The sequence below is a fragment of the Zea mays genome, chromosome 9, assembly GCF_902167145.1.
Source record: "Zea mays cultivar B73 chromosome 9, Zm-B73-REFERENCE-NAM-5.0, whole genome shotgun sequence".
In the NCBI taxonomy this organism is placed as follows: Eukaryota; Viridiplantae; Streptophyta; class Magnoliopsida; order Poales; family Poaceae; genus Zea; species Zea mays.
Window position 1 is genome coordinate 32130796 of NC_050104.1, and position 27213 is coordinate 32158008.

General features: G+C 45.1%; 1 protein-coding gene across 6 annotated transcripts; it reads left to right on the forward strand.

Moving 5' to 3' along the window:
- The first annotated feature begins 49 nt into the window (after positions 1–49).
- LOC103638205 (Helicase protein MOM1) lies at positions 50–26868 on the forward strand. Of its 6 annotated transcripts, none has more exons than XM_008661197.4 (21): positions 50–425; positions 535–1191; positions 1642–1877; positions 2343–2434; positions 2550–2607; positions 2726–2874; positions 4684–4853; positions 4937–5085; positions 5191–5478; positions 5793–5933; positions 6211–6462; positions 6624–6764; positions 6849–7166; positions 7293–7484; positions 8193–9189; positions 9269–9357; positions 17092–17196; positions 17278–18384; positions 24125–24697; positions 24780–24975; positions 25303–26868. In XM_008661197.4, exons 2-21 carry the CDS (start codon positions 690–692, stop codon positions 26328–26330), a joined length of 6783 nt encoding a protein of 2260 aa, XP_008659419.1. In that variant the 5' UTR covers positions 50–425; positions 535–689; the 3' UTR covers positions 26331–26868. The 6 variants fall into 6 exon arrangements, with proteins under 6 accessions (XP_008659419.1, XP_008659420.1, XP_020399649.1 ...); XM_008661198.4 differs by having other exon boundaries at positions 66–425; positions 502–1191; positions 25303–26851; XM_020544060.2 differs by having other exon boundaries at positions 91–425; positions 502–1191; positions 7311–7484.
- Positions 26869–27213: the final 345 nt, after the last annotated feature.

The following is a 27213-nucleotide window of genomic DNA, read 5'->3' on the forward strand; positions in this document are numbered from 1 at the left end:
GGACTAAAAACTACAGACTAATCTTTAATCCCTCTAACCAACACCCATTGAGGGGACTAAAGATTAGGTACTAAAAGTTATTTTTAGACTGACTCCAGTCTGAGTGAGCGAAGAGCCACAGAGAGGAGAGAGCACACCATCCGATCACGCCTTTCTCCGTCTTCCTTTGGTCGGTGGGGTCGACTCCGCCTCCTCACCCGCAAAACCCCTCGTGTTCGCGAGACGATCAGACGAGGCGGTCAGGGAGGGGGAGGTAGAATAGGGTTTCGGCAGGGCCGTGCCGGGCCGCCTCCTGCTGACCTTCCTCCTCCAGCGCCGTGCAAGCACTCCCGTCCCTGCCAAGCCCTAGCTAGGGTAGCTGGTGCAGCGGATTCCAGGACCCACAAATCTCTTCTTCTCAACCCATTGCCGGTGGAGCGTGGCTGGTAAGTAATCCATGCTTCTCTTTCGTTTTCCTTCCGCTCCCCTGCTCTTCCTCAGACTACCCTGCTACTTACACAGATTTCTTTCTGACGACTGATCGCGCGCTCGCAGAGGTAGTGGCCTCGGGTTGTTGGGGTTCGGGCTCGCCGGCGATTTTGGGGGACGAGTTCGCTGCCGGTGCCGCGGGCGGGGGCGTGATTCGCACCTCGGAGGAACAAACGGTTGAACTGACCCAGGTGTTGATCTGCTGCTGCTACTACTGATCCATGGCTAATACCCGGTCAGGAGGAGGAGGAGATGCCCCTCCCCCCCCTTCTTCTCCTCCAGCTGCTGCTTCTGCAACTGCCACAAGGAAGCTTGCCGATGGAAGGGAGACCAGGAACACCGCAGCTGCCAGTGCTCACACACCAAACCTCAGGAGGTCCACTCGAGAAAACAAAGGAAAGCACAAATCTAGACTTGCTGACACACCACCCCTTCACAGATCTGCTAAAACGCCCACCAAGGATGCCACTGCAATTGCTACCCCCAAATCCACACCCTTGCCAAACAACCCCAAAGACTCAACAAAAAAGCCCTCCAGAGTTAGGAACACAAGTGTTTCACCTTCTCCTTCAAAACAAGAACCTAATGAAACCTCAACGCCCGCCTCCACCAAAAGAAAAACCCAAGATGATGCTCTGACTGCCTCTACACCGTCCAAGAAGCAGAAAAGGCTCCTGCATGCGAAGAGCTACATTGCACTCTTCAATATAGGAGAAGAATCTGGTACATGATGCCATGCCATTTCATTGAATTAATGGTTTTTTTGCACGATGGGTATTTTTTTGAAGTCTCGCTAATCCAGCTCATTACTTACTTTCTCTGTTGCAAACATTCCACTTGTCAGATTGCTTTAAAATGCTCAATATTATTACTTAAAAAGAACTGCACCCTTTTAGTCTTCTTTATTGTTGAGCGCAATGTCTTGAAGCATCCTTAGTGCGCTGAGCCTTCTAAAACCCAACCGATATCATAGTACTCCATGCATATCACTCTTGCTTAATCATCCTTCCATTGTCATAATGTCATTCCAAGAGGGCTTATAGCTTCTTAGCGATCAGATTTTGGCATAGCAATTTCAGGATGATGATTTCTACCACCTCTGTTCCCCTGGATGCTGATGCTTAGTTTTCATCCAAATACTAAAGACTGCTATCTGTAAATTTTGTAATGCAGTGCTTGCTACCCTCAGGGAGGATGAGGAAAAAGCTTCTGAGGTGCAACCGGAAGGAGATGGTGCTGTTTTGGTGCATGAAGAAAGTAATGCACCGGAACAACCCAACCAGGAAGCTTCAAATGTTGTTGCTAGTGAGGTCTTGGGAGGTCACTCTTCTGACTTGCATGAAATTGAGGTGATATTGGAGGGAGATGGATTGAAGATTGGATCCCATCAGTCTGATGTTGTTTTAGAGGTTGGAGCTGCCACCCCTTTTCTAAAATCTGAGATTCAAACAAGTCAGCTCTGTATTTATGCTGCTGATGGAATCAGTGCAGTAAGCAGCAGTTGGGTATATACTACCGACAAAATCAACGCGCTAAGCATTTTGGAAAGTAGTGATGTTGCCTTCTTTTATCCGTTATTGGTATTAACTCTTAAGTAGCGTGAAAGAATTACATACATCTCTAAGGAATACGCTCTTTGTTCAAACCTGCAAATGTTATACTGCTTCTGGTGCTACGTACCTTAATGGACGAAGTATCCGTCATGCACTTGTTTATCAGTTGCTTCTTATGTCCGCTAGCTTTTTATGACATCCTAGTAGGGTAACACCTCGGAATGTTATGTCTGATATATTTATAGAAGTCTTGGTTCTTTTCTGTTATTATCTGTTAATGCGTATTGGAGACTTGAAGCGATGTTGCAATTTTTTGTACAGCGTTGCATTCTTACTGAGACGCGCTCACTAAATAAGGCAGTGGAAAGCATCCCCATGTTGGAAACTGGAGAGCAAGCTACTGGTGGTTCAAAGTATTTCACTATCCGTTGCATATTATTTATGCCATTAGCTATATAGATTCTGTTTGATGTTGCTAAGCATGGATTTGGTATGTCAGCTGATTCTGTAGTCACTTCTGTATTGCAGCCAGAAACCTCTACTAGAATTGCCAAATAGCGCTTGCTCTACTGCTCATCATGAAGAGGTAATAATCAAATGAGGCTTCCATGATTTTCATGCAGCATATGCGTTTTTCATGTTTTATTTAGTGTGATATAAGTAACCATGTGCTTGCAGTTAATGTTTCTTTTATCCTCCTCCAGGCCAGCAAGTCGGTGGAAGATGGTAATTCTATTGGGATTCAAGGTGCATGCACTTCAAGGAATACTGAAGCTATCCAATGTGATGAAACATGGTATGATGACAACATTTGTGTTGTTTGCAGAAGTAGGGAAATCTCAGATATCCTGAAGTAAGTTACTCTGCAGTCTAATTAAGTTATCTCTTTTTGATGGGAACATATCTTGTGCTCAAAGGGGTACTGTGCTCATGTGCACATTTTAAATTTGGGACTTTCATCTTGAATCTAACAGCAGCACCACTTTTATGAAAATCCCCTCCCACCATGGGAGCGAGGTGAAAGGGTTTCTTTATAAAATTGCTGCTGCTGTGAGATGCAAGATGAATGTCCTAGATTTAAAATGTGCATGTGAGCACAGCAACTCTTTGAGCACCGGATACGTCGCCCTTTTTGATCCATGTTATTTTCTTAATACCGAAATCACACAAATATGAACCTATAGAATCGAAAGATGGAACATGATCATGCTAAAACTAAGCAGCTTCTGTGATAGACCCCCCTTCTACCAGTTGACTTGATCACAGTTGCAATCTTGTTTATTCTTTACGCAGGCAAATGGTACTCCGCATTGTTTCAGTTATCTGTGTTTCACTAGCACTATCTGGTTATTTTACTCCCATCATTGGCTGACATTATAAGCGATAAAACATGCTCTAGTCACTATGCCCGTCCATCATATTTATCTGTTCATTCCAGATGTCATGCCTTTCATAATATACTGTTGAAAATACTGTGCATATAAAATCAGAAGTGTTAAAAGTTCGTGTTAGAATACAAGTGAGTTGCCCACCTCTCTCTATCAGCTAAAGCTTTTGAGTTGAAATGGTTGGTGTATGCAACTCAATGTGGTATCAAAGCCAGAGGTCTCAAATTTATATCCTGATTAGCGCAATTAAATAAAAATAATCGTTATTAGTTCATATTCCACATTTGAGGTATGAGAGGCTTGATGTGAGGGGGAGTGTTAGAATACAAGTGAATTGCCCACTTCTCTTTACTAGTTTAAGCTTTTAGGTTGAAATGGTTGGTGCATGCAATTCAATAGTTTGATTACCAGATTTAAAACTATATATGAATAAGTGTTATTTGTCTTCAAAGTATGACTTTGACAACAAAACTTTTGTTGTATATTTTTGGACATGATGCAATTTGTGTTATGGATGTGTTTTTTTTTTTGAATCACATTTGTTCATTTTCATGTGATAGATTCAAAATGATAAAGACGCCTTTAGTCAAACTTAAAATGGTTTGATGCCTTGATGGATCTTGCAGTGGTACTTATTTGTAACTGTATGGAGTGAAGTTGTAGGTTATTACTGTCCTGAATTCTGGGAGACTACGTAGCTAGGTTTAGAGATATTGTAGGCTAAAGTTTGAGTTTGATAATTATAATATTCAGATTTATGATGATAGAATGTAGGAAAAAGTAAATGTAGGCGAACCTAACAAATCCAGAAACAAGTGGTACAAAAGAATGCAGTAAAGCTTTCCTAAAATTGCCTACTTCTTGCTACAACAATTTTAGAATAAATACATTCTCAAACGAGTGATATGATTCATGGGTGAACAGTGAACTCTGTTTCAAGGTTATTGAACAGTTTTTAGGTGACTGAAAGATTCGATATCAGGTGAAAGATAAACATGTGTTTTTTTATCTCCCATTTCGGTTGTGCTTCTAGAATTTAACACCTTATAGTCTTTGTGGTTGATGCATCTTTCAAACATGTTTTGTGGAACAGTTCATCTCTAATACCATGCTGTAAATGTGAAAATTGTGTTCCATGGTTCATACTTGATTTGCAGGGATCTTAATAAAACTAAACCCCTTAATATAATGATACACAGAAAAAAATAATATGAAGCTCTCCCCTGTCTTCGAAAAGAAAAAAAAACTAACCCCATTTTTTAATTTGGTAATAGGTCTTGTGGTGGAAAAGGATGTAAACGACATTACCATCTTTCGTGTATGGATCCTTCCTTGGACGTGTCCCTAGGAATATGGCTTTGCATAATGTGTATGAAAAAGAGGATTCAGTTTGGTGTATATTCAGTCAGCGAGGGAATTGAATCTTTATGGGATGTCAAGGAAGGTAATTATATCTTATAAAGCGTATGCCAGTTTTTCTTTGATTGTTATCATTCATTTATTAATTCTATCGCCTCTCCATTTTAGGAGTGGTGAACAGCAAGCAATATTTCGTTAAGTATAAAAATCTTGCTCATGTACATAACCAGTGGGTTTCAGAAAGTGATATAGTTGATAGCACCCCGCAAGGTTCTGATCTTATCTCCAAAGTTAGCAAGAAGATTCATAAAGAAAAGGTGATTACTCGTGTGATGAATTCCATTGCTTATCTTTTTCACAGGATTTTAGGCTCTGCAAAAGTATGCATGCTGATGGATTCTTTTCTGATTTTGATTTCTTAGACAATAAGGTGGAAGCAGGAATGGGCTGAACCACACCGTCTGTTGAAGAGAAGATTGCTTATGCCTCAAAAAGAAGCCGAAGTTTTTTTTAATTCACTAGGTGATAAATTTGTATACTGTAATGTCGAGTGGCTAGTGAAATGGAAGGATCTGGGCTATGAACATGCTACATGGGAACTCGAGTCCTCATCCTTTTTATGTACTCCTGAGGCCGAGGAGCTTAAAAGGAGCTATGAGGACCGCTTTAAAACTGCAAGAAAAGCATCTGATCCTTCAAAAGTAGACAAGGTATGCTATAGAAAACATTTATTTGTATTAACTGGCACACTGCAACTTCATTTGAGAAGAAAGTGATTATAATCTGTGCATTTTCATCATCTAGGGTATATGCTCATCCCTTTGCTAGTCCACAACAATCAACAAGCTCTATTAGTTCCAAGCAAGTTTGTATTTTTCTGCAATTGTCTGTCAGTCTGTCACATTGCTTTGCTAAGCTGCCACACAAATAATGAGCTCTATTAGTTCCAAACAGTCCTTAGATTGCTTAAAGAGTTCACATTTCACAATTTTCAGTGATGCTAAACTATCTATGTGCTATACAGGCTAAGGGGGGGATATTTCAGCAACTCGAGAGACTGCCAGATGGTTGCCCTCCTGGTTTAGACGATGACCATTTGAGATCACTTAACCAGCTTCGTGAGTTCTGGCACAATTCTTGTGGTGCTATTTTCATCGATGATCAGGTAGAATAGAACTATCTAAATATTTAGCCATCATGCATGAAAAAGGTATATGGATTTGTTTTATTGGCACCTTCCACTTAAGTTCTTGGATTCTGTAGATTTAGTTGTGCTTCCAGTTTTTGCTTGTCTTTTTATCAGTTGAGGTCTATGGTTACTGTCATGACAACTCTGCTGGCGCCCTTGTATTTTGGCAGATTTTAATCGACTATGGCTGAAGCTTTGATTATTACATCAGTGTATTTTACATGTTTAACTAATTAACTTATCTATTGTACAGGAGCGAGTAATTAAGACCATTCTTTTTGTGGCATCCATACTGCCTCACATCTGTCAACCACTCCTCATTGTGTCTACTACTACTACTCTCTCCTTGTGGGAGACTAAATTCAATCGCTTGGCAGCATCCATCAATGTTGTTGTGTACAATGGAGAGAAAGATGTACGCAAATCAATACAAGATCTGGAGTTTTATCAGGATGGTTCTGTGATGTTGCAAGTTCTCTTGTCCCACCCTGATGCCATCTTAGAGGTACTATTATTCTCTTGGACTCAGCTTGTCTAAGTTTATCCAATAAAAGAGCACCATTGCTTGCTTTAGATGCATTTTGCATTACTGTTATGAAACCATGAAGTTTACTTATCAAGTAATATGTACCCTTTTGCTTCCTGTTTGTTTCCATAATTACACAGGACATCGAAGTGATTGAACGAATTAACTGGGAAGCAGTTATAGTCGATGATTGCCAAAACTCTAGAGTTTCAAAATGGCTTGAACAACTTAGGAGACTTCCTACCAATTTTAGGATGGTTCTATTGAGTTCCTCACTAAAGGTGCTACCACCATCCTTATATATAATTCTTTTTGTACTGCAAGTGGGTCATATTTGGGTCATATTTTCTTATTTTATCTTCCAGGAAAGTATTGCTGAGCACATCAGTCTGCTGTCTTTTCTCAACCCTGAAGAAAATGGTACATTGAGTGTTTCAAATGGTGTTTCTTTTGATACAGCTGGCACTCTAGTTGTTCTGAAAGAAAAACTTGCACGTTATGTTGCCTTTGAGCGGAAGACAGATTCATCAAAGCTTTTAGAGTATTGGGTTCCTGCCCGCCTTTCACCAGTGCAACTAGAGATGTACTGTTACATATTACTATCAAACTCCCCAGCCCTTAGATCACATTCTAAAACAGATAGTGTTGGTGCTCTTCGCAACATTCTTATATCTCTTCGGAAGGTTTGCTTTTAAAACTTCTTTGCATGCAATGACTTGTTTTGACGTAGCAATTTAGCTGGACGAGATGGAACCTGCATGTACAATTACTTATCATGCATGTCTACAGACAATTCTATTGATCTTCAGTTAATCCTTATGCAACAGTGTTGTGATCACCCTTATCTTGTTGATCAATCGCTGCAAAGCACACTTACCAAGGATCACCCTGTAACTGATATCCTTGATATTGGAGTGCGTTCATGTGGCAAGTTGCTGCTTCTTGACAGAATGCTCCAACAGATCAGGATTCAAGGTCTTAGAGTTCTTATTCTTTCGCAGGTGAGATGTCCATGGTATCATGCTTCCAATATATTTTTACTTACAATCTGTGCATGTTGATTACCTTAAGGCCATTCCACTACTTCTGTTTCAAAATTGTATCATTTTAATTTTGCCATAAGTCAAACTTCTTTAACTCTGACTGAGTTTATCATAGTGCATTTATTTGGTATTGTAGATGCTAATATGTTTTTATATGAACTTTGTCAAAGTTAGTTAAGTTAAATTTATAAAAAAACTAAAATGACCTGCACTTTGGAATGGACAGAGCACTACCTAAGCCTGAAATTTTGGTAATCACTGATTTTTAATTGTTTTCCTACCTTATGCCTTCCCGACTTCCTGTGCAGTTCCTTTCAATTTTCCAAGTTTGTTAGTCTTCTGAGAAGGTATCTAACTTATGCACACTTGGCATTTAAATTTATTGTCAAATAAGTAAGTGATACTGCTTAGTTATCTAACTTGCCTCAGTTACAAAATTAAGAATAACAGAAAAGATGTAGTTGATTTTCTGTTCAAATTTCTAACATGCATCTGTTTTTTTGAAGTAGATGTCCACAATGATTATTTTACTCATCTGTTTTGAATAGCTCTGATTTGTTATTTTGACACTAGAGTACTTTTGCTTATGCTGTTGCTGTATTATCTAATTATTGTATTAACAATGTTTTTTTTGTCCAACCTCATTCAACTTTTTTTTTGTGGTAGTCTGGTGGTGAATCTGGCAAGCCTATGGGTGACATTTTGGATGACTTTGTTCGTCAGAGATTTGGTTATGAGTCATATGAACGTGTTGAACGTGGATTGCTACTGCAAAAGAAACAGACAGCAATGAATATGTTCAATGACAAAACTAAGGGGCGATTTATTTTTTTAATTGATAGTCGTGCATGTGGTCCAAGCATCAAACTATCATCTGTTGATGCCATCATCATATATTGTAGTGACTGGAATCCCATGAATGACTTGAGAGCCCTTCAGAGGGTCAGCATGGAGTCACAGTCTGAACCTGTGCCTATTTTTCGTTTGTACTCGTCTTTTACAGTGGAGGAAAAAGCTCTTATTCTTGCAAAGCATGACCATATTTTGGATAGTAATATTGTGAATATAACCCCTAGCCTGAGCCATTGTCTGCTCAGTTGGGGCGCATCATTTCTCTTCAATAGACTTGAGGAGTTGCAGCAACATAGCTACTCAAATGTCTCTGGTGATGAGCTTTTCATGGATAATGTAGATTTGGAGTTTTTGACAAAATTACTCAGCAAGGTTGAACTCAGAACTGAATCAGGCAATACAGCCATATCACAAGCTTATCTGTGTGGATCTTTCTATTCTAGGGCTATTGTTGTAGCGGGTGAGAGGGAGGGAATTCCATCAGTTGATGGTGACCTGCCAAAGTTCTGGGCCTACTGGTTAAGTTTACTTAATGGGAGGTCTCCTCAGTGGCAGTATATATCTGAGCCAGTACAAAGAAGCCGTAGAAAGATAAATAACATGGAACAACAATTGAAAAACACAGACAAACAGTTGAAAATAACTACTGAAGAAACTGATGAAGCCAGAGTAAAGCGTAGAAGAATTGGTGAAATCATGGATTCATCTGCAATAGACTCACCTGGCAAAAACAAGGACACCATATTGCCAGGAAACAATACCCCACCTAGTTCTCATCAAATATCAGTTGAAGATACATGGCAGGAACTAGGTATTACATCTGTAACTGAATTGATGTGTTTTAGTTTATATGTGGATACTGCATTTTGCTAACACAGTTCATTATGTAGAGCGAAGCAATCTTCATGCCACACAAAAAGGTCTACACGTTCAACTCAAGCCAGAGATTTCGAAGTTATATAAGTTGCTGCAACTGCCGGTACTGCTACACATATTTAACTCTATTGCCCCCTCCATGACTTCATGTTCTCTTTTTATTTTTTAATCCTGTGTAAAATCATTTATTAAATTCTCATAAGGTATAAGATAGAATTTGGCACTCTTAGGCTTTTGATGGTTAATATATCTCAGCTTGGAGCCTCGAACCATGTGTGAAATGTGTATTTTCCCTAGTCATTTGTCAAGTTGGTTCTTGATAAATATTGCTTTTAAAAATGAGAAAGTTGACTCATAATTTATTATCTTATTAGTGTATCATCTGGAATCTATTAATATTTAACAGTTGCCACTAGCTAGTTTATATTAAGCAATATGCACATGTGATTATATTCTCAATTGTCATCTTTAATCCATAATGTTTGCAATGGTTTTTAAAGCGGTAAGGCGAGACAAGGCGTTGGACCACCGCCTGGACGCCTAGGCGAGGTAGGCAGGCAAGGCGCCTAGGCGTTGGACCTCCGCCTGGACGCCTAGGCGACGCCTTAAGAACAGTGATGTTTGCTGGTTTCTACCAGCTACTTTATTTTGAGTATATTGTTCTTTCAGCTTCAGGGGTCATGGCCAGTGCTTGCCATCTCCATGTGTGTGTGCTGGCATGAAACTGATATTGGTATCATCCATGATAGTTCTTGTTTTGTTGTATGTTTCGTGTCTAATTTATCAGCATTGAACTAGAACATCTATACTTTTATTGCTAATTCATTAGTCAAGTCGTAAATTCGTAATCCTCAGCATAAGTCACAAGAAAGAAATCATAGAAACATTCACCATTGCTATCTTGTTCATGACTGCCGATGCATAAGAATCATTGAGGCAACAGTAGCAATCACAGATCGATGAGGACCTAGCTTCTCAATCACCATATACTGCAACAATGCATGCTCGACGACGTTGTGAAGCGGATCCACGGTGGGCGCCTACACCGGCGACAAATTCCTCCAAAGCGGTGGCGCTGGTGCCGTCGTCCCCGTCGTGGCGTGGCTCGGCGACGATCCGCAACTCTAGTGAGCGATTCACAAGGCTTCGGTGACCCTCGCGCCCGAGGGCTTTCTCGTACGCGACCCACCGGCTCCCGTGGTCCTCCTTCAACGACCCTTGAACCCTGAACGATTGCGTAGACGACACACCACGACGGCAGACTCCCTCTCTTTCTTGACCCTGACGCATGCTGACGACTCCCCTGCTCTCGGCATGCTTGAATTCGTGGATGCGAGATGACCCAGGAGATGAGGCGCAAGGGCATATATATAGTCGTCTCCTAGGCTGGACGCCAGCCGATGGCGGTTGCAACGGCCGCGGGAATCGCACGCTCCGACTGGGTTTGTTACGACGCGAGGGAGGGGGATAGTTCTAGTGGTTGGGTCACACATGGCGGTGAATGGAGCGACGGCTTGGGACATGCTGGGCATTGACGAGGACGGCCCACCCGATAGTGGGACAAGGCGCACGCGAACTGGGTTGTGCTAGGGCAGCAGATGGGCCGGCGGGTTTCGGCCCGGGTGGCTTCTTTTTGTTTCTATTTCTTGTTTTCAGTTTTCCATTTTAAATTCTATTTTCGATTTTAAAATTCCAACTGCAGTTCAGCAGAATTCAAAATCCAAATTTGTACTAAGATGCAACAATCAAAATGAATCAACATGATTTATTAATTAAGTTGATCACTTAAACATGATGACTAAAAAAACCCACATTAAGTATAACTCTTATCCTCATCTTTATTCATAGAATTTGGGTATTACAAATCCTACCCCTTAAAAGAATCTCGTCCTCGAAATCAGGACAGAGATAAGAGAACTCTGATTTATGGTTCATTTTCTTCCTAGTTTTCTTCATTTTCTCCAGGCACAACTTCTGAGTCTTCGGGATTTTCAGGAGCAGCATCCGCTTCCACATGGTTGACTTTGCCACGCGAGAAGTTTTGTTGTCCTCTATTGATTGATAAAGGCCTGATTTTTATTCCCCGAGGATTGACCCTGCTTCATTGGAGCTGGAGTGGTGTAGGCGTCCTTGTTAGGGCAGTTGTTGGCATAATGACCAATTTGTGCACATTTCAAGCATGCCTTGTTTGTTGAAGTATTAGGGCCAACTGGTCCCACCGGAATGCTTGATTGGTGAGGGACTGACTTCTGGAATTCGGTTGCCTAGGACTGCCAAGCATTGGGGTGCCTTGCGATGAAGCATAACAGGGACAAACAGGGACGAGTACTAATACCAGCATGCCCTTGGTTGGTAGCCTTCCTCTTCATCTCACCTAGCTCAACACGCTTGTGTTCCAGAGCTATAGCCTTGTTTAGAAGTCTTTGGAAAGATGGAAAGGAGACATCAACTGATATTGGAGTGGCCCAATAAGTCCCTCCAGGAATAACTCCTGCTTCTTCTCGTTGTCTGCAACCTCCTCAGGAGCGTATCTGGACAATTGGGTGAACTTGTCTCTGTACTCGCTTACTGTCATTCCTCCCTACTTGAGTGAAAGGAACTCCTTGATCTTCATTAGGCCAATAGGAATGTGGTAATTTATGAAGTTTGTTGAGAATTCGGCCCAAGTGATGGTGTCTGTGCTGCACAATAGGCATCCCACGAATCAGCAGCGAGGCCAGAGAGGCGACCTGATGCATAAAAGACTTTATCCCGATCAATGTATTGTGCGATATTAAGCATCTTTTCCATAGCTTTCAACTAGTCATCAGCCTGCAATGCATCTGGGGAGTTGGAAAAAGTTGGAGGCTTATGACTCATGTACTCTCTGTGCTTGTCCATGGGAGGTTGCTGTTGTTGGTGCTGCTGATTGTTGTTGAGCTGAGCCTGCATGTTGGCCATAATGTTCGCCATATTCTGCAACAACTGGGTCTAAGCGACGAGGAACGCTTCCAACCCAGCAGGTGGAGGATTCATTTGTGATTCCGAACTGTTCCATGATCTTCCTTGACGTATGCGTGCAGGTTGATCAATTCCTCCTCCTGTCCTGGTTTTCACCATCTGGGCTTAGGGCACATTGTTAAGATAAATAGCTTAGTAGGTAGAACAGATAGCTTAGTTGAAAGTTGCCATTCAGGATGAAGAATAACATCACGATAGGAAGTTGGCTCAGAAAGAACAGATCCGGTAAAACCTTGCCATGTAATGAGGCCGAAACCATAGAAATCTACAGGTTGACGAGTACGAAGACCACAATGAGTAATGAAATTAGGAGAGCTATCACCAGAAGAATATGGCCTAGCCGAAGAAGATGAATCAACAGAGAGGCTGAAACATCAAGAGAAGAGGACACACCAGAGGAAGCCGATGGAGTAGTCAAAAGGACGTCTTCGTGTATAGACCTTTGTCGCAGGAGGTTTGACAATGTAGTCAGGAATCAGAACAAAAGTCTATGAATAAGTCATAGAGGGGCATAGGAGGAGGCGCAACAGACGAGGGCACATTGAGGAGAAGGCACAATAGTGGTAGGTGGGAGACAGACACAATGCTGTAGCAGAGTCGTTCATAGACAGGAAAGGGAAGACAGAGGATCAACCAAAGATCAGACATGTAGACGGACTAGGATAGAAAGGACGAATCTCAATAAAGACAACATTCCGAGAAATCCTCTTCCGACGAGCAACCGAATCCCAACAACATAACCCTTATGCTCAACACTGTACCCAAGGAAGATGCACTTAGTAGACTGTGCATTCAACTTAGAGCGCTCGCGATCCACAAGAGGCACATAACACAAGCAAAAAGACGAAGGCTGGAGTAATCAGCATCTTGCCACAAAGGCGCTCGGAAGGAATGCCACCCTGAAGAGCCGAGGAAGGCTGAATTTCAAATAAGTGGCAGTAGAGACAACCTTAGTCTAAAAGTGGGGGGGGGGGGTAGAATAAGCAAGCATGAGAGCTTGAGAAGTCTCAAGAAGATGACAATGCTTGCGCTTAGCAACACCATTTTGAACATGAGCATCAGGGCAACAAAATTGAGCAAGCGTACCTTGCGCAACAAGAACCTTGTGAAGAGCCCTAGAAAGGTATTTTCCTACAGAATCAATACAAAATACACGAATAGATGTGCCAAATTGAGTGCGATCCATAGCAGAGAAAATCTTATAGATGAACAAAGCCTCACTACGTTTTTCATAAAATAAATCTACGTGTGGCGAAAAAATCATCTATAAAATAATATAATATCGTTGACGCCCCTTTTGAAGCAAAGGGAGTCCACCCATACATTAGTGGACAAGATGAAAAGGACGCTCAGACGCTGACTCACTAGAATGATAAGGAAGGTGAATCTGCTTGCCCAGTTGAAAACCCTAACACTGAGCTAAGGACTCATGACTTGAAACCGAACCTAGGAGACCACAATGAATCAAGTAGACAGATGAGTGCCACAAAGATGACCTAGACAATGATGCTACTGAGCAAAAGACGACGTGGACAAAGCAGCTAATGCAGAGCTGATAGAGCTGGCAAGTGCAGCAGAAGGAAAAGATGAAGCCAGTCAAGATCCCAAAGGTGCTGAGAGTCAGTACCCAACCCAGCGACCCGTGGAACGATCCTGAACATAACAGAAATCATGATTAAGAATAACACGACATTCATGATCAGTAAGCTGATCGATAGAAAAACTCTACATGTCCATCCTGTCCGCAATGATCACAATGAAAACCACTACCCTTTCCATGTGCAGAAGGAGAAGATGCCGATGACATCTACAACGACGGGGGAGCAATATACTAGGAAGGCGAAGATGAAGACCGAGCATCCAAAATGAAATCGAAGAAGACAATAAACTAGCTGAACAAAGACGAGTCTCATTGCTAACATCAGCAAGAGCATCCACCAGATTCACACAAGGGTGACGAATGATGTCTGGGAAGGTGAAGACAGAGACCAAGTAGCCAAAACGAAACCGAAGAAGACAATAAACCACCTGTACGAAGATGAGTCTCGTTGCGAACATCGACAAGGGCATCCACCAGAGATACAAAAGGGCGACGAGCAAGTAACTGGGCATGAAGAGGCTCAAACTCATCACACAAACAGGTCAAGAAGTCATTTGTGCGAAGAAACTCATGGTCACTCTTCTGACGGAGACAAAACTCACATGTGCTAGGAGACACTAGTACAATGCCTGTGCGTTGCCGTATCTCAAATTCTTTGCAAACAACCAATACAAAACTGAACTCAATTCGGAATCCAGAGCGCTGCCTCCTCAACATAAATATCTCAAATTCTTTGCAAACAACCAATACAAAACACCACTCAACTCGAGATCTAGAGCGCCTCCTCTCCCTCGGTTGTTCAGTCACGCATCGGCGGCGATGACGCTTTGCCGTCCTCTCCCTTGGTTGTTCCTACCCTGTTGCCTCTAGAAGCGCATGGCGACGAAGAGTCACGTCAATGGTTTGATACGCTTGTCGATGGGGAAGGTAAAGGCGGCGCCACGAGTGGGGCGTGGCGGCGGCAAGTAGCAAGTCCATCCTGCTCGATGTCCTCTATGGCGGTGTGAAAGAATCTTGGTGAGGCAGGCGGAGACAGGAAAAGAGATGTAAAGTTGGGGGTTAATATACTATGGCAACAACGAGGAGGAAGTGCTCGTGATGGTTGCATGGTTGGTTACACATGCAATCAAGCAATAGATAAAGGCTTAGGCGAGAAGCGGTGGACGGGAACGATGAGGAGGAAGCGCTCGTGGTGGTTGCATGGTTGGTTACACTAGTCTGGTTTGTTAGGCGAGAAGCGTGGGAGGGGAATCAACTTATCGGGTGGAGGGGAACAAACTTATGCGCTTCGTGCGTGATGCAGGACGACCATCGAAACTGGTGCTTTATAGGAGTAGTGATAGAGATTTGTGGACTAAGAGTATCAAGCTTAACACCAGATGGCAAACATATGACTGTAGAACTCATCAACTGTAGAATCACCTCGTCGTAAGGAGTGCTTCTAACGAATGACAACAAGATGAGTGACTAGTACGTTTGTAGTGATCACGAAGAAGGGTTCACATCAGATGAGAACTGTCACACTCAATAACCTTTGCAACAAAGTGATCATCCATACTAGCAATAAGAATGGAACCAGCTCAAGCATCCTCATATGATGCCAACTGATTATCATAATATGTAAGCAGCTGGTCCTTTGCCTTAAGAGTCACCATGTTCAATATCACATGTTTGGTAGAAGCCTTAGGACAAGGAGGACAGGGAAGCTCGCGAGAAAGAAAATTCCATAGACGAAGACCTTGCATGTCACCACATGAAAGAAAATTCCATAGACGAAGACCTTGCATATGTCACCACATGTGAGGAACCCAAACACGATAATTGGTGCCATCAAAGATGAGCAGACAACTTGTAATGGGGCACCCCCGTTTGGTGAAGACGAAGATGGTGCCATAGCTGAGCAACAATAATTGACGACAGGAGCGTAGAGGAATAAGCGGCGAAAGTAGTTTTTTTACAGATCATATAAGAGTGAGCAGTATGGCTGGCATGCAGTCGTATGGTCTGCAGGCGGGCAGAAGAAGATTCAGGCTGGTGTGCTGGCCAACAAGCGGGCGGGAGTACTGCCGTCGGGCGAGCAACGAACGAGCGGGAGGATGGCTGGCTAGCTGGCAGGAAGACGACTGACGGGGGCGAGAGGAACCACGTCCTAGTGGGCGGATAGAGAAGAAACCCGAGTTCGTAGAGAAGGACAAGCTAGAGACGACACCCTCCGAGGAGAAGAAACCATCGGAGGCCAAAGCAGAGGAGATGAAATACCATGCCTCCGATGGAGGAATGCACACTCTCCCTACTGATGTGCATGAGTGAACGAGCCAACGACGACAAATCGGGTGACAATCTTCAAGATGAGAAGATTGGCAGCAAACATGTGCGTAGGAAATACCAGGCTGGAAACTAACCCTAATTTCTGGCTTGGTACCATGCTATGAATAGCACTTGTATTCAATATAAGTCCCTAAGGCCATTATATATACAGTTATACACCGGTACTAAGCCCTTATAGAATGAGGAAATGTAGAAAACATAAATATACTTCTAACAATCTAGACCTACTCTGCTAGGGCCGAGTACACGGACACCCGTCGGTCTACCTCTGACTATATAGTGTTTTTTGGGGCCAACCTCATCTCTTGGTCCTCCAAGCCGTCACTTGGCCGTCACCAACGGGGTGAGCTGGTTGAGTATCTGGCCGTCCTCCATGATCTTTCTGCTCTTGTGCCAAGGTTGAGTACCAGGCCGTCACCAACGGGATGGCTGAGGCGAGCTGGTTGTGCGAGCTCTACTAGGACCTTCACAACACCCTCACCAGGAGCACACTTGTCTTTTGTGACAACGTCAGCGCTGTCTACCTCTCCGTCAACGCTGTCCAGCACCCACACACGAAGCATGTTGAGATTGATATTCATTTCGTCCTTGGGCGCGTTGTGTCGGGGACGTACGTGTTCATCGCGTCCCGACGAGCAATTAGTGACCGTGGAGATGGTTTGCAACTTGGATTAGCACAAATAAAATGAGTTTAAACTGAAGTTACTATTAAAGATAGTTGCAGTCTCCTTGCATAATAACATACAAAATGACATGCGGTATTTGTAGCAAGGATGCATCCAGATCATAGAACATTTTACCCTAAAATTTTCTGTCAAATAACAAAACTGAAACTTTACTTTATTTCATGTACTCAATTTTCAATCGAAGTTGATTGCTTTCATGGATGGAGCATAACAAATTTTGCAGGAGAAGGTGAAATCCTTATGTGAGGAATTTCTTGAGTATATTTTGAAGAATCACCAAATCAGCCAGGAGCCTAAGGGCATACTGCATGCATTCAATTTGGCTCTGGTTAGATAAAATTTTTTTTTTGTTTTTATTTTAATCATGTTTGCTGCTAAATGCTTTTGTTTTGTATTGTTCTTGCTTCAGTGTTGGCGTGCTGCTTCTCTCTCAAAGCATAAGATCAATCACACAGAATCACTCGCACTTGCTGTAAAAAACTTAAACTATGAGTGCAAAGAAGAACTTGTTGATTTTGTTTATGGGAAGCTAAAGATCCTTAAGAAGAAGTTTGCACGTAGAGCAGGGGAAGTGAGCAAGCAAAACTATATGGTTTCAGTGAGCGACATATCAACTTGTGAACAGGTCACTTCTGTTAGATTGAGAAATGATGAGTTAGTCCCTAGCCAGGTAACTTTAACTGATGGTAACTTTGAGAATGGTTCACATCACGAGGCTACAGGTGACTTTTGGACCGAGGAGATGGTTTCGGGAGAGAAAGAACTGCTACCTGACCCAGTAACTCATGAAGGGGAACACTTATTGAGGGATGAACTTCTCAGCAAAATAATGGACAAAAGAATTAAATTAGTTGACAAAGTTTTCTCTCTGAGAGGAAGGAGTATCTATGATAAGCATTCAAATCAGGTTTCATTTTTAGACATGCATAGGCAAAAGGTAGTGGATAAACTCAGAAGAGCATGCAGTTTAGTTGTGGAGCATCTACGTAGTAGTCAAAATCACATTGCTCAAGAGGACAGAGATGGGAAAATAAAGCTAATAATTGAATGGTTTACTATGCTGCTGTATGCTTTTCTGGAACACATGAAATGCCAACGTAACAGGCTTGATATGCAGCAATCAGCTTCCAGGATCAAGGAGTCTCAATTGAAGGAAGAAACCCTTCAGGCAGCAAGATGTGGCCAATTAGATCAAAATTTTGATCAACATATTCCTTCACCAGATTTTGAATTTGCTATGGAAGAATTTAGGCACTTCAGGGAAGTAGTTGGTAGCTGCTATGTTGATCCAGCTGCTCTGGTACCAGAGTCTTTGGATGACAATTCAGCAATGGAAATTATGTTGGTTCAAAGCGCAACTGATGCTGAAGTCATCGAAGAAGTGCTAAATCGACCTACTGAAGTTCTTGTTCAAGGTCCAGCATCAGAAGTTGTTGGTCCATCAGTTGATGTGATTTGCAATTGTTCTGATGGCATCAACTCCCAAAGAGATGCATCTCTGGCTGTTCATTCATTGGTTAGTAGTCCTTAAATGGCAATTCAGTTAACCATTTATGGTCTATTTGCATGCAATATGTTGCAATACTTTTTAGTTGCTTCTTTTAACCTAATTGTGTTCAGGGCTGTTTAGGGTTTCTGTATAGACCCCTATTGTAATGTGCCTTGTCCCATCTAACTCTATTATTAATACTTTCCCAACCCTGGTTAGGGTTTCCTCCCACTCTAACATCGTATCTAGCTAGGTCTCTTTTCTCCCACCCTCAATCTCTCCCCTCCTCTCCACGATCGCGGCCAACCCTCACTCCTCGATCGCGGCCAACCCACCCCCTGCCTCCCACCGCCGCCACCCCCATGGCCGGCGAGCATTCCCCCTGGTTTCCCAACTGTCGCCGACGCCTTCCTCTCCCGAGCGTCGCCGCTTCTTTGGACACCACCACCTCTCCTTCATGTGGCCCGGGCGCAGCCCTCGCCGGCGCTACCCTCACCGGCCTGACTCGTGTCGGCCTCGCTCTAGGCGCCGCGCACGCTACTCTCGTCGGATTCGCTGACCCCGCTCCAAGCACTGCGGTGGGCGACATTGCCTCCATTCGCCAAGCGGGCGCGACACCTGTCCCGCTCGCCACCAACATGGCTCTCGACACCTTTGTCGTCCCTGACCAGCATGTCTACAATGCCGCCCTCGCTAATGCATGCCTGACACCCCCCGCAGTTGCGGCTCTGCGTGCCCTGCTCGCCAACCCCGTCGTGGCCATAGCTCTCCTCTTTAACCAGCCGCACTTCGCGTGTTGCTTCCTTGACCCCGCGTGGGCCCTCACGGCTTCATCCGGCCTCGTTGACACAACATCGTCCTTTCCTACACGCTCCCCTTCACCACGATCACCGATACACTGTCGCTAGTGTCAGCTCCACCTCGTTCACTGCCAGTTGTAGCCCTGTCCTCTTCCCTAGCGGCGGCCCTTGCCACTGTCCAGGCCACCATGGCCTCGACTCGGGAGCGTGAGTGTGTCGTCCCCTTGCTTGGGAACACAAGCGTACCGCGGCGGATGCCCTAACCTCTCAAGCTGGATGAGGCTGAGCGTCTTCTAGGCCCTGTCGTCGCGCCCCCTCCGGTGGCCCCAGCGCTATCCTCCATCTCCGGGCTCGACACCACAACCATCGCTACTCTTCATGCTCAAGCGGCCGGTGTCCACAACATTCTATCCTTGGTCTCCGTTGTGTTGGATCTGGTGTCCACCCACAACGCCCGCTGACGCAATCAGGTGCTCCTCACGCTCCGATGCAATGCACTCGTCGACCACGTCCTCGACGACGCTGTTGCACAACTGTCTCTAGCCCAGCACCAGATGGACAACGTTGTTCTCTCTTGGCTCATCGGCACACTCACCGCCAAGCTTCATGACATTGTCCGCGAGTGGGGGGCACCGCTCGCCAGGCATGGGTCGCCCTTGAGGCCTAGTTTCTCGACAAGTGGGAGGCCCACACTCTCTACCTCGACGCATCCTTCCGCATGTTCTCCTAGGGGGACCTCTCCGTCAGCGAGTACTGCCGCCAGAAGAACGATATGTTGGAGTCCCTCCGTGATCTCGGCAAACCCGTCTTCGACCGTACCCTCGTCCTCAACCTTCTGCGTGGTCTCAGCCGACACTACGACCACCTGAGGGGCCTCATCAAGCAGACGATGTTGTTCCCCTCCTTCCACAACGTCCGCAATGAGCTTCTCGAGGAGCTCACCATGGACCTTAAGCTTCCCCCCCCTCGCGTTTGCCACGACGCTCTACGACGCGTCCCCTGCCATCTTGGCCCTCACCTTCCGTCGACGGGGGCTCCTGCGCGCCCTCCTTTTGCCCCAACCCTGGAGCTCATCGTCAGGCTCTGACGCCTGTCGCCAGCCCCGCAAGGGGGTCACGGGGGTGGTGGCTCTACCCGTGGTTGCCCCACTGGTCGTGGCCGTGGCCCAACATGACTGTCATTCTACAACCCCTAGACCGGGATCATCTCCATTTGGTCGGGTCCGACCACGGGGGTCTCCTCGCCGTGTCCCCCTCAGCTGGCTCTCCTGGCGACACCAACCTATGACGTCCTCTCTGCCTTTGGCAACATCGACTGCGCCTCTCCTCTTGCCTACGGGGATCCCTACCTCGGCACCTTGGTCCTCGATGTATTCCACCACTCTGGTTATAAATGACATGGTGATTTTTTATGTTTTCTCACATTTTCTTTGGACTTTTCTATTGTGATTGAAGTCCGATACATTTCACACCCTCTCACACTTCTTCGTTTGGGTCTCCACCTAGTTTCATCGTCCGGTTCATGCTCTTCAGTGCGACAACGGTCGCGAGTTTGACAACTCCACCTCCCGTTCTTTCTTTCTCTCCCACGGTGTTCAGTTTAGACTCTCGTGTCCGTACCTCCCCTTATAACGGCCAGGCTAAATGTATTATTCGCACCACCACTAACATGATCCGTTGCCTTCTTTTTCAGGCGTCTCTCCCAGGTAACTATTGGGTGGAGGCCCTAAACACTCCTACACATCCTCAACCGCCTCCCCTCCAAGGCGGTCAGTCACCCCACTCCCTCGCTCTCTTTGGCACAACCCTCTCCTATGCGCACTTTTGGGTATTTGGCTATGCCTGCTGTCCCAACACCTTCGCCACCGCCCCTCACAAGCTCTCCTCCCGATCTACTCGCTGTCCTTTCCTCGGTTACTCCCCTAACCACAAGGGGTACCGATGCCTTGACCTCTTCACCCACTGTATAATCATATTTGGTCACACCGTCTTCGATGAGGATGTCTTTCCCCTTGCTAGATCTTCCCCACCTTTTGACCTTGGCACTCTCCTCGATTCTGATCCAGTCATCATACCCTCATCTCTCCCACACTCGGTCCCGTTGACCTCTTCCACACCATTCGTTGATCTTTCTCTTTCGCTTGCGTCGTGTGTAGCCCCGTCGACCCCACCCGTGCCAAGCATGGCTCCGTCGACTCCGCCTGCGCCACACGCGGCTCTGTCGCCTGCCCGCGTCTACCAATGACGTTGGCAGACCGATCCCTCGGTCCCCTCTGTTGCGCCAGCCCGTGCCTTGGCTTGTTCCTGGGATGAGCCGCCAGTGTACCATATGGTTGCCCTCCACCGCGACCCTTGCCACGTCCCCCCGATGGTGATGCGACACTCGGCCGGTATTCTCCGCCCCGTTGATCGGTTGGTGCTCACGATCGACACTGCTCCGCCTCCCTCGCCTGTTCCTTCCTCCGTTCGCGCCGCTCTCGTCGATCCTCATTGGCTTCACGCCATGGAGTACACGACCCTCCTGGCCAACCACACTTGGGACTTGGTGACTGTTCCTCAGGCACCAACGTGGTCACCGGCAAGTGGATTTTCTGCCACAAGCTCACGTATAACGGTTCTCCAGACCGGTGCAAGGCCCGTTAGGTCCTTTCAGAGTTTCACTCAGCGCCCCAGAGTGGACTGTGATGAGACCTTCAACCCCGTCGTCAAGATCGCCACTGTTCGTATCGTCCTCTCCTGGGACTAGGTGGCCCACCAGCTAGACATCAAGAATGCTTTCCTCCATGGCACTTTGATCGAGACAGTGTATTGCAGCTAGCCCACCGGCTTCATTGATTCTGCTCGTTCGAGTCTGGTCTGCAACCTGAATCACTCCCTGTATTGCCTCAAGTAGGCCCCACATGCTTGGTATAGTCGCTTCGCCTCCTACTTGGTCTCCCTCGGCTTTGTCGAGGCCAAGTCAGACACACCCTTCTATGTCGACAACATCGTGCTCACGACATCATCGTCGCTATTCAACGAGAGTTCGCGATGAAGGATCCGGGCCTTCTCCACCACTTCCTCGGGATCACCGTGGAGCGCACCCAGGGCCTCTTCACCAGCGCCAGTACGCCCTCGACATTCTGGAATGTCCGATTGCAAGCCTTGCTTCGCGCTTGTCGACACTCATGAGAAGCTCTCTGACAACGGTCTGGTCAACGACGTGACAGCCTACCGGGGCCTCACTGGCGCCCTTTAGTACCTCACGTTCACCTGGCCCGACATCGCCTACGCGGTCCATCAGGTGTGCCTTCAGATGCACACGCCGCGGAGCCCCACCTCACCGCTGTCAAGCAGATCTTTCACTAATCACTATCTTCTTAGCTCCATTGACTTTGGCCTCCTTCGGCTCTCCCTGACTTCTGAGTTGGTGGTCTACACCGATGTCGACTAGGCTAGCTGCCCCAACACGTGTCGGTCCAGATCTGGTTACGCCATTTTTCTTGGCGCCAACCTCGTCTCCTGGTTCTCAAAGCGGTAGCCCATTGTCTCCCGCTCCAGCGCTGAAGTCGAGTATCGCGCTGTGGCCAATGTTGTGGGTGAGGCTTCCTGGTTCCGCTAGCTTCTTCATGAGCTCTACAACCCTCTCGCGTGCTCCACCCTCGGCTACTGCGACAACGTCAGCGCGGTCTACCTCTCCACCAATCTCGTGCAGCATCATCGCATGAAGCACGTGGAGATTGACCTTCATTTTGTTCGCGAGCGTGTCGTTGTCGACGATGTCCGCGTCCCCACCACTTCGCAGTTCGTCGATATCTTCACCAAGGGGCTTCCCTCCACCATTTTCACCGAGTTCGGCTCGAGTCTCAACATCTGTACGGGCTAGCTAGAGTTGTGCTAGGGGGGGGGGGGTTAGCGTAACTGTGTTTAGGTCTGTTTAGGGTTTATGTATAGACCTCTATCGTAATGGGCCTTGGCCCACCTAACTCTATTATTAATACATTCCAGGGTTAGGGTTTCCTCCCACTCTAACAGCTTCCAAGCGACACATGATCATTTTTAGCATAGGAAATTTTGTTTAACCTGTAAACCATAACATATTTCTTGGACAATGTTGCTCGTATGTACATCAGAATTTCAGAAAGAAAAGTGAGATCTCATGTCCGTATTTATGACCTCTGCTATTTTTTCCTTTGGCAGTTACTCAGTTAAGTTAATGTCCTTTCTCCTTTGTGATATAGCACAAAGTGTAAGAAATATGTGGTACTTTCTAGTAGCCTGAACTAGGGTGTGGCTTTTTTTCTTACTGTTTCCATGTAGTAAAACCATAGAGTTAGAACTGTATGAGCAGGTTGGAGAAGAGCGAAGGTTGTGGGAGATGGCAGGGGCTAAGGGGCTTATTTTCCTAGCAGATAATCTTCCTCACGGCTAATTTCTGTTCAAGGGTTTGTTGTTTTTTTTCTGTTTTTTGAGGGGTTCAAACCTAAGTGTTATGGTTTGTAAGGGCTCCGGCCCGACTTTTTCTTCTTAAATATAATGATATGCAGCTCTCCTGCATATTCGAGAATTTTTTTTTTGCGGGAGGGAGGCTTGCCTTGGTTTATTCTCTTCCCAGACCCCACTCATGTGGGAGCCTCTAGCACTGGGTTTGCCCCCGCTTTCGTATAGCCCTCTGAATTTTTCTAACCCATGCCCTTGAATGTACCTGACTAGTGGATATCCCTTCTTTTTCTTTGTATGTATTATGTTGGTTTTCATATGGTATAGTCTGAGTGTTTCTTTACAATTTACAATTTTATTTCTTTGCTTGAGGTTCAGTGCTTAGCACATTGTGTTCATTTTTGAACTAATGGTATATCACTGTTTGCTTATGCTTGTTTTCTTGTTTTGTGGTTACACATATCATTATTGTCTAGGATCCTTAGTAGTTGTTATGGCATAAGCTTATTATGCAGAATAACTCAATATGTACTGGTATTATTATATCAGGAACCTTCAAGTGACGACCTTAGAAGTACTGACCATGTTGAGGAGAACACAGTTGGCTCACAAATACAGGGTGGTACAAGCAAACATTTAGGTGATGCTGCAATGGAAGTTGAAACTGGAAACAGGAACACTGCTTTGGCTGATTCACCTCACTTTGACAAACCAGCTTTGACTGCTCCATCCAGGCAGGCAACATTGCTGGTTTCTCGAGAAACCGAGATGCTGAGCAATCTTGTGGACCAATGTGCACAACAGAGTTTAGTGTCAGCACAACCTTTGCAGGATGAGTCGGAACAAGCAGATTTGTCTAGTGCAGCATCAACTCAACCCTTGCAATCTGAGAGGCAACAATTAATCTCTGTTTCCAATAATCTGCTTGAAAGAGCACAGCTTGATCAGAGTCAACCAAATTATCAGACAGATGCGGCACCTGGTTGTGCGCAGTCTACAGAACTCTTTCCAGTGACGTCAATGATGTTTAATCACGCACCTATTGATTCTGAACCACTGAAAAATGAGTTGCACAAATTACGATTACACATGGACACACTCAATAAAGTCCATGAAATGAAGGTTTCTTATTTTTGGTCACTTTTCCTTCCTTTATATATGCTGTTCCAGTATCACAATGTCTAACCAACTCCAATTTGGACAGAAAACCCAACTTCAGACCGCATGTAGCCAAGAACTAGAGAAGGTAAAGAGAAAATATGATTTGTTAATTAAAGAACATGATTCCACTCATCTTCAGCAAAAGAAGGCACTTGGTGATTTTTATGAGAAAGTTCAGCGCAACCAATCGCTGGCTGAGGATTTTCGGGCCAAATTCATATCACTGTCTGCAGCACAAGGTATGGAGCATGTACATTTATACATTGCCCCTTCCAAAATTTAATGTTTTCAACATAATTAGCGGTTAGTATGAAACATTGTGATTAAGTTCAATTTCATTGCAATTTCCCCTTTCTGCGATATTTATATCTGAAGGTGCAGTAGATCTTCTAAACGCAATAAAAATGCACAAATACCAAGTTCTATGCAACGCTTGAAGTTGACTAGATGCTAAACATCCTGGGTATGGATGAACTGAAAGAAGGAACAAGATGGAATCCAAGATTATTAATTTAAACTATTTCTTAGAATCTTGTTGTTAATAACTATTTATTTCTTTCATCCAGGTGCAGCAAAAGGCCATACCCCTCCAGTTCGTCACACACCTCAGGCTACCCAAGTGGTGTCCTCCACATCATCAATTGCCCTGTCATCAGCTTGTCGACCACCAGTGCCGAGGCCTAGGGTTCAAGCTCCACAGGTGGACCAACCATTATTGTCATTGTCGCAGTTCTCCCGTCCGTCTTTGCAAGTGGTCCAACCTCCCAACCTGGAACTAGGCAATCTTTTCAGAGCAACGTCAACGACTCTTAGTCATATGCCACCTCAACGTGGGAGCTATGGAGTTCAGAGTGAATTGGCTCCTCGCTCACCTGCTCCTCATCTTCAGTTCAGATCGCCACGGGCACATTCCATGGCACCTGGAAATCAGCAGCAATCGCCAGCAATTAGTGTGGATGCAATGTCCTCAAGGACACAACCAGTGCTGGCGGCAAGCACATCCCCATCAGATATACATGTGGGACCCCTAGCAGCCTCAGCCTTGTCAAGTTTACACTCTGTTCTCCCTTCAACCTCATTACCCTCAAGCTTGCATCCTAGTCACCTGGCACAACGTGTGCCACCAACTCCTAACCCAACTTTACAAGCCGGGGCACCGAAAGGCTCGAATGCAACAATGCCTTCCATCCCTACAGGCATGCAGCTGCCAGATTCTGGTTCCCTATCGCTGGATGCATGGCTTACAGCTAATCTTGGGTTGAATGATGCGTCTACAGCTCCTGCTAAGGATACAGCCAGTCTTGGGTTGAGCAGTGATGCCCCTAGGGCAGCTCCTGATACAAATACGGCCAGTCTTGGGTTGAGCAGTGATGTGCCTAGGGGTACGGCTCCTGCTACAAATACAGCCAGTCTTGGGTTGAGCAGTGATGTGCCTAGGGGAACGACTCCTGCTACAACTACAACCAGTCTTGGGTTGATCAGTGATTCACCTAGGGTGATTGCTCCTGCCAGCAGTAATTCGCCTGGGGCGATTGCTTCTGCTACAAATGGTGGTTCCGAGATAGATGTGGTATGCCTGTCAGATGATGAATGATGCTAGCACGTGTACAAGGCTGACAGTTATAGATGACTGCTTGAAAGGACTAGGCATTATTTTACGGCTCCCTTGAGTCCGTTCTGACAAGGTGGGAATGTTGTTTGTGCTGTGAATGGCTGGTAACAGCAATGACAGTTTTATTAAGTTCATTGTAAATGTGTATTATGACAAATGCCTGCCAACGTTTGCTGTAAATCGCTAACCTCTGGGGAATGTGGATATTAACCTCTGAGATGGAGTTGGGTTTCAAGCGCTATGAGGTTTCTGTACATGTTTGTCATTGATTAGTTCCCTGAGGTGTTCGTTGTAGGCCGGAGTGCTAGCTCCGTGTATCGTTTTGGTTCTACGTATGTTTCTTTTTTTTAGTTTGACTTAAAAAAACAGTAGCAACAAAAAACAGTAGCAACATCTCCATGATAGTTATTATGTATAATAAATGCTGAAATTTTCTTGTATATATTTGATTGAAACGGCGGGAGTATGTAACAGAGCAATTTAGACCAAGGCGGTCACTTCAACGTTGTATTGTATTTCTCTTCTTGGTGAAATACGGCAGCACTGTCCTATGTTAAGTTTTATATCTATATAGCTAGCTATCTATGTATCTGTATTTATACCTGTTCTATATATGTACATTTATGTTTTATGTGATTTGGATTTACTAGTGTGTATCTGTATTTATAGGCTCGCTTATACAGCCTGACGGCGATCACCATGATAGTAAGGACATTTATAGAGACTCAATAACTCTGGGTTAATGAGAGATGATGTAGCGTGGGGGTGTGCGAGCTCGGCTCTCTAACAAGCTCAACACGGCTCTCTAACAAGCTCAACATGAAGGCTCGACTCGGCTCGTAACAGGCTTGCGAGCCGGCCTGCT